This window comes from Thamnophis elegans, chromosome 13, assembly GCF_009769535.1.
Source record: "Thamnophis elegans isolate rThaEle1 chromosome 13, rThaEle1.pri, whole genome shotgun sequence".
Lineage (NCBI taxonomy): Eukaryota > Metazoa > Chordata > Lepidosauria > Squamata > Colubridae > Thamnophis > Thamnophis elegans.
Window position 1 is genome coordinate 45,696,339 of NC_045553.1, and position 11,672 is coordinate 45,708,010.

At 42.3% G+C, this 11,672-nt stretch overlaps 1 protein-coding gene across 1 annotated transcript in view; it reads right to left on the reverse strand.

Annotated features, from left to right (window-relative positions):
* GRIK4 (glutamate ionotropic receptor kainate type subunit 4) overlaps window positions 1-9,843 on the reverse strand; it is a 158,511-nt gene extending 148,668 nt beyond the window's left edge. Inside the window, 4 exon segments of the mRNA XM_032228770.1 lie at window positions 456-553; window positions 8,822-8,953; window positions 8,956-8,985; window positions 9,837-9,843. Coding sequence (XP_032084661.1) covers window positions 456-553; window positions 8,822-8,953; window positions 8,956-8,985; window positions 9,837-9,843 — 267 coding nt within the window.
* Between the last annotated feature and the right edge of the window lie 1,829 nt (window positions 9,844-11,672).

The window sequence follows — 11,672 nt, forward strand, 5'->3', positions numbered from 1 at the left end:
ATGCTCCAAATTGGATTTTTAAAGAAGATGTTGGATATCAATTTGTCTGAAGTGGTGTAGGGTTTCCTGCCTAAGCAGGGGTTGGACTAGAAGACCTCCAAGGTCCCTTCCAACTCTCTTATTCTAAAATGGATTTTGTTCAAATACGTAAAAGGTATTTTAAAATGTAAAGAGGAACGGTAGCTATAATCCTGTCCATTGTGATGGAGAGGGGATGGGTGGGTGGTGAGATGGATAGATGGATCAGATGGATAGAATGGAAGGACATATAGAAGGGCACATAGAGGGACTGTAGCTACATGAATAGATGGACAGATAGATATTAGGAACATCTAGAAAAAAAGGACATTGATCCTGAGAATTTCTCGGTAGAAAGCAAGTCTCGTTTTTACCCTTGAGCATTTTAAAACCACAAGCTCCAATTTTCCACGCGGAGCAAAATTTACGCCACTCACCTCTTTTTCCCCACAGATATTGCTGATGATAGAGCTGGAAGCAGGACTTGATGATGGACCCAGGACACCAACAACTCCTTTGGGAAGGATCTGACACACTGGGGATCCCCACAGACAGAGTCAGTCAGCAAGCAGAAAGAGGAAAGAAATATTACTGGTATTCTCAAGTGAACTGTTCACATTTCATTATTATTTAACTCATTTACCCTGAGTATCTGGGTACAGCGTCCCGCCAGAATACCGTGTTTTCCCCAAAAAAGACAGGGCCTTATTTTCTTTTGACCCCTGAAATAAGCGCTTGGCCTTATTTTCGGGGAGGTCTTATTATTATTTTAAAGTTTTTATTGTTCTTATTAAAGAAAAACACAAGCAAAATCATCTTTCATTACACCTTGTAGAAAGCGTATCCATTGGTTACAGGTACATTTCGTGCGTTTCTTCCACAATCACGTATATTTCATTCAGTTTAAATTGTACATTTTAGAATTTATATATTTACTATCAATAGCACCATTTTCATTTAATAGGGTTTTAAGGACACAGCCACCTACTGGCATTTTTTTTTCAAGTCTCAATGAATCTGCTGTAACTTTACATCTTTATAACATATTCTAGAAGAAAGTCGGTTAAGAATATCTAACATTCAAAAAATTTTGGAAGCTCTTCTGTAGGTGTGGCCTGCTTTCCGGGTCCACTGGTGGAACCTCTTCTAACCGGTTCGGTAGATTTGACGAACCGGTTCTACCGAATAGGTGCGAACTGGTAGGAACCCACCTCTGGTATAAACATGATTATGAATACAGGAAATGGATACGACTAAATGGGGACAGTAGGAAAGGGATGGTAAGCATATTGGTGCACTTATGCACGCCCCTTTATGCATTGATATATGCATTAAATATATTAATCCTTTACTATATTTCTCTTTAGTAATTTTCTAATAGAAATAGTTCTGATTTTAAGTCTGTATTTTGGCCCTCCTTAAGCATGGTAAGCTCTCAAAACAGCAATATATTCACCCCGCCTCCCACTCCGATCCATCCTGTTCTGTCTCGATAAGCTGGGAAGTCTAGCTACATCTTCTTGAAATGTTCCGCGCTTCTTGCAACCGAGCGCCAGAAATCTTCCCATTCGTTTTGTCAAATGAAATGCCTCCAGGTTCTTAGAACAGAGAGAAACTCGTTGAAAAAGATTCATGATGCCGGAATCCGCAGGAGATCGTTTGATGACGAGCAGGAGGGCTCAGTAACTGTGAACTTCCTGAGGAAACTTGGCTGCTAGAGAAGACTCCAACTATACAGTCAAGATTGTTTTATATAAAGGGATATAGGCAGAGGTGCATTCCTACTGGTTCGGATGGGTTCACCTGAATGAGTAGTAACTTGGCGGGCTGGGTCGCTGGAACCGGCAGCGACCCAGGCCTGCCACGCCCCTGAACGGCTTCTCCTAAGAGGCCGCCATCTTGTTTTTGGTTCTGCGCATGCGCAGAATAAATTCTTTTAAAAAGAGTTTTATTGTTTTTCAATTACAAAAATAAACAGTCCATCTTTCCTTCTGCAATGTGTCGTCTGGGTACAAACACATCTGTGCAACCTCTTTCATGTTCATATTAACATTATTTCCCTAAGTTTAGTGTTATAATATATTGAGCATTTAAATGTTATGGAACTCTCCATTTTTCTTCTTACTATCTCCCAGTAATAATATATCAACATTAAACATCATTATTCTTAACATACACATACTGTTTTATATCTTTATCTAAGTGTATTATCTACTTATATTTTAGTTTTCTTCCTTTCCAAATTCTCCTTCTTCTCTTTCCAACCATTGGTAAAACTTCCCAAATCATAGAATATTCACTTTGCTCTTTCTCTTTAATTGCTAATGTTAGGCTATTCATTTCTGCACATTCTAATATTTCCTTATCACCTTCTCAATAGGAATCTCTACACTTTTCCAATGTTGTGCAAATACAGTTCTAGCTGCAGTTATACATGAATGATTGGAATAGATATACATTCTCTTTATTATATATTTCAGGTAGAATTCCCAGCAGAAATTTTTCTGGCTTCAACTCAATACATTGCTGTATTGAGCAATGTATTCCAACTAGGTCTTAATTTTTGTCCAATATTTCTTTGCCTCTCCACATGTCCACCACATATGATAATAAGATCCAGGTATTTGGTGGCATTTCCAACATTTAGCTGAGTTGTCTTTAAACACGCAGAACAAAATTTTTGCGGCACCAAACCAGCAGGAATGCTGGCAACAACCCACATCTAGATATAGGGAGTCAGGCCTATCAAGAAGGCAAGGTTTGCCTCTAATTGCTAAGGCCATCCACCTTCATTATTTTATCGTTCATTTTTTTTAAAAAAAGTGCGCGTTGAATCTTTTCGGATCAGAGTGATTTTTAAATGCTTTTTTAAAAAGGAAATATAATTGCCTTTGGAAATAAGATGTTGAGCCAATTTAGGAAGACACGCGAAGTCTAAGCTCTCTTTAAAAATACATATTAATGAAAGCTTGCTTTTATTGAAGAAGAATAAAATAAAATAAAAATAAAAATAGCTGGGGCATTATATATTTATAGCAGAGTTAATTATAATTCAAAATCGGAATTTGCAGCAGCTGCATTTGCTGTTCGGATTTTATAGGCATTTAGTTTTGTGTGTGTTTTTTCTTTCTTTCTAAAACTGTCCAATTAGCCCATCAAATACGGATCCCAACTCTTTAAGCATTAATTTATTAGAGCAATCACAAAGAGGCAAGAAAAATTTATGTTAATTGCAAAAAAAAAAAAAATACAACGTTGAGATTCAGAGGTCTCCCAGAAGATTTCAAAGCCTTCTTTCCTTCCAGAAGATTTACAATGGGTAGTAAGGTAAAGATAAAGGTTCCCCTGGCACGTATGTGCTAGTCATTCCCGACTCTAGGGGGCAGTGCTCATCTCCATTTCAAAGCCGAAGACCCAGCGCTGTCCATGGTGGAACTAGAACTCACTATCTCCTGGTAATTGGCTCAACGTCACTCAGCTGGCTTTCATGCCTAAAAGTGGGACTAGAACTCACTATCTCCTGGTAATTGGCTCAAAGTCTCCTAGACAGCTTTTATAACCATGGTGGAACTAGAACTCACTATCTCCTGGTAATTGGCTCAAAGTCGCCCACAGCTGGCTTTCATGCCTAAGGTGGGACTAGAACTCACTATCTCCTGGTAATTGGCTCAAAGTCTCCTAGACAGCTTTTATAACCATGGTGGAACTAGAACTCACTATCTCCTGGTAATTGGCTCAAAGTCACCCACAGCTGGCTTTCATGCCTAAGGTGGGACTAGAACTCACTATCTCCTGGTAATTGGCTCAAAGTCTCCTAGACAGCTTTTATAACCATGGTGGAACTAGAACTCACTATCTCCTGGTAATTGGCTCAAAGTCACCCACAGCTGGCTTTCATGCCTAAGGTGGGACTAGAACTCACTATCTCCTGGTAATTGGCTCAAAGTCTCCTAGACAGCTTTTATAACCATGGTGGAACTAGAACTCACTATCTCCTGGTAATTGGCTCAAAGTCACCCACAGCTGGCTTTCATGCCTAAGGTGGGACTAGAACTCACTATCTCCTGGTAATTGGCTCAAAGTCTCCTAGACAGCTTTTATAACCATGGTGGAACTAGAACTCACTATCTCCTGGTAATTGGCTCAAAGTCACCCACAGCTGGCTTTCATGCCTAAGGTGGGACTAGAACTCACTATCTCCTGGTAATTGGCTCAAAGTCTCCTAGACAGCTTTTATAACCATGGTGGAACTAGAACTCACTATCTCCTGGTAATTGGCTCAAAGTCACCCACAGCTGGCTTTCATGCCTAAGGTGGGACTAGAACTCACTATCTCCTGGTAATTGGCTCAAAGTCTCCTAGACAGCTTTTATAACCATGGTGGAACTAGAACTCACTATCTCCTGGTAATCGGTTCAAAGTTACCCAGCTGGCTTTCATGCCTAAATTGGGACTAGAACTCACTAGCTCCTGGTAATTGGTTCAAAGTTTCCTAGACAGCTTTTATAACCATGGTGGAACTAGAACTCACTATCTCCTGGTAATTGGCTCAACCTCACTCAGCTGGCTTTCATGCCTAAAGCTGGGACTAGAACTTACTATCTCCTGGTAATTGGTTCAAAGTCTCCTAGCCAGTTTTTTTTGACTATGGTGGAACTAGAACTCATCATCTCCAGGTGATTGGTTCAAAGTCCCCTAGACAGCTTTCATGACTATGGTGGAACTAGAACTCACTGTCACCTGATGATTGGTTCAGTGTCCCAGCTGGCTTTCATGCTTATGATGGAACTAGAATCACTATCACCACCAGGTCATTGGTTCAAAGTCACCCAGTCTGTTTTCATGCCTAAAGGGGGACTAGAATTCCCAGTTTCTAGCCTAGTGCCATCTCCACTGTTCTAAACCCTTGCATTGCTTGGCTTGGAAGCTCACCAGTATGTCAACCCCCTCCTAAAACTGACATTTATTTGTTGCCACAAAGTGGTTCAAAAAGGGAGCCTAGAATCTTGCAGCAAAGGCAGAATTAACAGGTTACGTGAAGTTAAAACACTTTGAAAACTGTGCTTTGACTGAATATGATATCCCCAGCATTTTGGAATAGATAATTTCAGGTTTCTTTCTCTCCCATCTATCAATCAAAGAGTGCTTTTGAGCATATTCTCTCTCACTCTCTCTTATTCTCCCTCCTCTTTCTTTTTCTCTTTCTCTCTCTCCCCCTCTTTCTCTCTTTCTCTCTCTCCCCCCCTCTGTTTCTCTCTTTCTCCCCTCTCTCTTCTCCCTTTCTCTCTCTCCTTCTCTCTCCCCCTCTCTCTTTCCCTCTCTTTTTCTCTGCCCCTCACTCTTTCTCTCCTCCCTCTCTTTCTCATTCTCTCTCCCCTTTTCTCTCCCTCTCCCCCTCAGTCTTTCTCTCTCTTTCTCTCTGTCCATCTCTTTCTCTCTCTCATTCTCTCCCCCCCATCTTTCTCTTTCTCTCTCTCTTTCTCCTTCTCTCTCCCCCTCTCTCTTCCCTCTCTTTTCTCTGCCCCTCACTATTTCTCTCCTCCTCCCACTTTCTTGTTCTCTCTCCCCTTTTCTCTTCCTCTGCCCCTGTCTTTCTCTCTCTTTCTCTCTGTCCATTTCGTTCTCTCTCGTTCTCTCTCCCTCCCTCTCCTCCTCTCTTCTCTCTTTCTCTCTGTTTCTCTCCCTCCTCTCTCCCTCTCTTTCTCTCTGTTTCTCTCCCTCTCTCTCCTCTCTCTCCGTCTTTCTCTATCTGTCTTTCTTCCCCTTTCTCTCTCCCTCCCTCTTTCTTTCTTTCCTCTTTCTCTCTCTCTCTTTCTCTCCTCCCACTCCCCCTTTCTCTCTCCATGAATCATTTTTAGAATTTAAAATGAAGGGGGGAAGGAAGTTAGACAGCAGTGAGGCAGAAGAACAGCTGGAGCCTGTTCCCAGTGTGCGCATGCGCAGAGCTGCCAGAAGACAAGAACAACTAAGAGAGTAGTGTCGACTTGGGAGTAAAGCCATACCTTCCAAGTGATTGGCCCCTCCCATGGGAAATAAAGAGGAACTAATGGGGAGGGGGCTTTTGCAGGAAACAATTCGTTCCTTCGGTTGCTTCAAGTGTGAAGAGTTCTGTTTGTGACTATAAGAGACTCTGGGCCAAGTGTCATCTTGCCCTGCATTTGAAAACTAGTTATCTGGCAGCTCGCCAAGCGAGATAAGGTTCGTGTGGATAAATATTCCTCTGGAAGACTGTTCGCCAAGACTTGCTGATTGTGAATGAAAGGAATTCGCAGTCACGTGAATAAAAAGGTTTTGCCAGGACCAAGACTTTGCTTCTTGCTTGTTGAGGAAGCCTAGGTCAGAGCACTTGACAGCATGAAGATGTGTGGACTTCAACTCTATGTCTACACATCATGGCTGGCTGAAGAATAGTGGGAGTTGAAGTCTACTCATCTTCAAGCTGTCAAGATTGAGAAATACTCCTCTAAAGGCTAAACCTTCCTCTTATTGCTGCTTCAGGATAGTACATGAGCTTGAATTGTCTGTCTCTCTTTTCATGCAGCATGTTTTATTCCATTGTTTTATCCTTTTCCTTTGTACTGGATGCTTTGAACCCTTGTGAGACTCAGAGTCATCTGGTGAGCAGGCAACCATCTAACATAACTAAACAAAGCTCTTCCTGAATGCACAAGAGAGGAATGTTAAAAAACAACAATGCCAAAGTGACCTCCCAACTCAAGAGACACAATCCTGCTTCTTGAATGTGGACTCTCAAGAGAAATAATCCACATTTCCAGGGTAGAGGCAGAGGGGCCATGTTCCCTCTTGTTTACACATAGTTTTTTCATCTTTTGTTAAATAACAGAATAACACTGCTATTGTGTCTCCCCTAGTCTTTCTTTTCACTAAACCAGACATGCCCAGTTCCAGCTACTTTTCTTTGTATGTTTTAGCCTCCAGTCCCCTAATCTTCTTTGTTGCTCTTCTCTGCCCTCTTTCTAGAGTCTCCACATCTTTTCTGCATCGTGGTGACCAAAACTGGATGCAGGATTCCAGGTGTGGCCTTACCCCAAGGCCTTATAAAGTGGTATTAACCCTTCACATGATCTTAATTCTATCCCTCTGTTTCTGTTTAATAACTGAGGTGCTGAATGACTAATTTCCAGAGGCAACAGAAATAGAGAACAGAGGGTTCTTTTTTTTACATTTCCCATCGCCCCTTTGTTCCTCAAGCTATTAGAGGCAGATTTTCCATGTTCAGCAAAAATGACTCCCGAACTATCATTTCGGGAGCCAAATAGGTTAAAATTTGCGGGCAGCATAATTCTCCATTCTCTGTGTAATTTTCCAACCTGATGCCCTTCAGATGTGCTTGTAGATAGACAGTAACCTGGATATTTAATTTCTATCCTCTGTCGCTCTAGGGGAAGATAAGGGTAGCTAATAATAACAACAGATAGGAAAAAAAATAAAAATTAATTAAAATAGACCTTGATGAAATTCATAACAAGAAACTAGTCTAGTAGAAATATCAACTCTTGGGCTAAGGATGGTGAGAAATGCGGCCAAGGCAGGCTAAACTACATACAACAACCACAATTCTTGGCTAGCATGGCCATTCTGCCCAACATGGGCTAGGCTCTTCTCTAAGCACTGACTCAATTTAAAAACAGAAAACCAGGATGGTGCATAAGTTGTGTAACACTAAGCCTCCCAGGGGCTCAGAAACTCACTGCTTAAAATCATCGTTGGTGTATATTAATGAACTGGAATAGGGCTTAGTAATAAGGTCAGCCAATGGGAGCTGAAACAGTTTCGAGCCTGGGCATGGCTCGGTGGTGGGTTTCCATTTTTTTTTTTTTACTTCCGGCTCTTTACTACCACCTTTTGTTTCCTGGCAGAATTGCAGGCTAAAAATACTAAATTACAGAATAATCATAATAATAGGACATTCCTGCAGAACGAGACGGAATTAACACACAGGAGATCATAGAAGGAATTTTGGGTCAGGAAATGCCATGTTCACTCATCAAAAGCTCTACCCGCTCATTAACATAATTAGAAATTAAGCACTGTCCAACAACCACAAGGCTCCCCGTGATGTTCTTTATGTTTGTCTCACTGTTGGGGTGTTTCTGGGAGGAATAAGCCAAGAACTCTGATGGTGTATGTCAAGAGTGTATATTCACAACAGACTCACCATGGTGAAGGTCACCCCAGCTGCCTACTTCAAGCCAACGGGAACCTCTACTAGGCAACAGTGATATAGGAATACACTAGAGAATGGGTGATCATTTTGGTGACAATGGCAAAGTCATCCATTTCAGTGGTGGGATTCAATTTTTTTTACTACCAGTTCTGTGAGCGTGGCTTGGTGGGCATGGCTTGGTTGGCATGGCAGGGGAAAGATACTGTAAATCTCCATCCCTCCCCACTCCAGGGTAGGTTACTGCAAAATCCCCATTTCCTCCCAATCAGCTGGGACTTGGGGGGCAGAGAATAGATGGGGGCGGGGCCAATCAGAGTGGTATTTACGGTACTCAGAACTACTCAAAATTTCTGCTACCGGTTCTCCAGAACTGGCCAGAACCTGCTAAATACACCTTTGATCCATTCATACTGTGCAGGAGGACACACAATGGAAGATCCATGGATTGTAACCAAGAAGCCCACAACATGGATAGAAATATCTTTTTTTTAAAAAAAATGGAAGACCTAAAGAATCATGAGAGACACAATGATCAAGGAGAAGATATGCTCAGTAAGATTCAACATCAACTTGATGACATAATCAAGCAACCCCCCGTCCCGGAGACGTACGTACTAGTCTCGGCTGTTTCATATTCACTATCTCTCAGCAACTCAAAGATGTCCACTTCCACTTTGGCTTTCCCTGCCCTCTCAGGGGCACGGTTGATCCGGTTCTTGGCCAGTGTGATGGAGAGTCGTTCCCCCGGCTGCATTCCATTGGGTCGTCCAAAATGGCAGCTGCAAAACCAGAACAGAAAATTTAGCCGGTCAAGAAATGGCGCCCATCCAGATTGAAAACGGAGGCAGATGGAATCAAATCACAAATCCAAACTCCAGCGTAGGAAAGTTAAGTCATTTTCATTGCGCAATCTAAAAAGACCATTTTAGAGACAGGCCGTGCCAAAGAGTTATGCCCTGCATTCTCATTTGTGCATTGCAGCAAACCAAGAAGAAATATATGGTATATTTTGCCGGGCTTTAGAATGTTTGTCAAGATGAAATCTCACATTAATCTCGCCGTTTCAGCAGTGAGTTAGAAACTTTGCAGTATCCATTACCCAAGCCTTGTGAATAAAATATGCAGTTCTTGCTTGTCTAATCAAGTTAAACCAGAGAAGATGGTCAGAAAAAGGTACATGAATCATTTGGTACATGAATTATTCTGTTTATATTTCATGTTTACTCACGACCCTTTTCTCCTCCCCTTTCATTCTAGCCATCCTGATGGTTGATCGGCCCTCCCTTCCTGAAAATACAGGGCAAGCAAAAGCCTTAGCAGCGGTGTGAAAAGGGAATAATTTTGCACCATCCTACTGACTGTCATTTCTGCCTTTGATTTTAGTTTTGGGGTGGACAGCTGCTCTTTTAAAAAAAGCTTTGTTTGAAATCATACACAGCTGCTGAAATTTGATGGCACGTCACAAACTTCATGAACCATCTAGATCCAAAACAAATTCCTTTCCTGACCCTACCTGAAAACACAGTGAACTGAGTTCAACACCATCTGCTTACAATGCAGATACTTCAAGCTCCAGAGGGCAAGCCTTCCTCTGCAGCCTAAGATAAAAATTCAGAAGATCTTGACAAACCGAACATTGGGCGCTATCTAACAAATGAAATTCAATGGTGAAAAAAGCCAGGTTCTACATTTAGGCAAGAAAAACCAAATGCACAGGTACCGTATAGGTGGTACCTGGCTCAATAGTAGTAACTGTGAGAGGGACTTGGAGTCCTAGTGGACAACCATTTAAATAGGAGCCAGCCTGTGCAGCAGCTGCCAAAAAAGCCAACACAGTTCTAGGCTGCATCAACAGAGGGATAGAATCAAGATCACGTGAAGTTAACACCACTTTATAATGCCTTGGTAAGGCCACACTTGGAATATGGTATCCAGTTTTGGTTGCCACAATATAAAAAAGATGGTGGGACTCTAGAAAGAGTGCAGAGAAGAGCAACCAAGAGGATTAGGGGACCGGAGGCTAAAACATATGAAGAACGGTTGCAGGAACTGGGTATGTCTAATTTAATGAAAAGAAGGACTAGGGGAGACATGATAGCAGTCTTCCAATATATGAGGGGCTGCCACAAAGAAGAGGGAGTCAAACTATTCTCCAAGGCACCTGAGGTAGAACAAGAAGCAATGGGGGGAAACTAATCAAGAGAGAGAAGCAACTTAGAACTAAGGAGACATTTCCTGACAGGTAGAACAATTAATCAATGGAACAACCTGCCTCCAGAAGTTGTGAGTGCCCCAACACTGGAAGTCAAGAAGATGTTGGATAACCATTTGTCTGAAGTGGTGTAGGGTTTCCTGCTAAGCGGGGGTTGGACTAGAAGACCTCCAAGGTCCCTTCCAACTCTGTTACTAGGAAGCCTCCTGTTTTTCTCTAAGTCTCTAGGCATTCCTCAAAAAAGCAACGGTATGGATAGCTTTTCCAGACGTCGCACAGCATATCTCTGAATAAAGTGGGACTGGTGCACTTAATCACAGTGCTAGTCATTCAACCATCCTCTCCCTCCCTCCCCAAGTTGTTTCTTCTCTACCTATTGCCAGGAGATAGAATCTGAAGGACAGGTTCACCTGAACTTACTCACCCAGCCAGCCAACCATCTATCCATTAATTCCTTTTTTTCATGCACTGCTTGTTCCCACCATAAAGAAAAAAGAAAAAATAAGGTTGTGTAGTTTGAGATTCAGCAGGTTGTGGGAATACGAGTTTTTGAAGATCGTATACTTCATTTGACACAGACATTGTGAGCCGAGGTGGCGCAGTGGTGAGAGTGCAGGATTGCAGGCTGCTTCTGCTGACTGCAGTTCAGCAGTTCGAGTCTCACCGGCTCAAGGTTGACTCAAGCTTTCCATCCTTCCGAGGTGGGTAAAATGAGGACTCTTGACTCTCTGAGGTTCCTGCTTGTTGCAGGAACCCATTTTGTGTGAAGTCCAGCTGCGTTTACATTGTGTGTGAGTCTGTTGAGCAGCCACGCCCACCCGGTCACATGACCACCAAGCCACGTCCGCCCAGTCACATGACCGCCAGTTCTCCTGATCTAGTTGGTCCTGAGTCTTTCCCAGCTATCCCTTTCCTCCTTTTGTCAATTCCTATAGTGTTGGGTCTTTGAGAACATTTTCAGTCTACCTTGCTGGTGTTGATTTCCAGGCACTGCTTCCAATAACCCCTTTATTTGAAAACAATGATGCCAAATCATGCTTTCGCGTGCTCAGCTTGATAGCACAATCCAATTCGATTAGTTTTTCTTCGAGTTAAAATTGCCACTTCGTATTTTAAAGCTCCCCCCCAATTTAGTTCCAACTCTTCCAAACTAAACCCTCTTGAGTTACCTGCAGGGTCTGATTTTCAGACGTTTAAGGCGGTCCTTCAAATGCTTCTTACAAAGTCTTCTCTCTTATTATTCTCGGTAGAGTT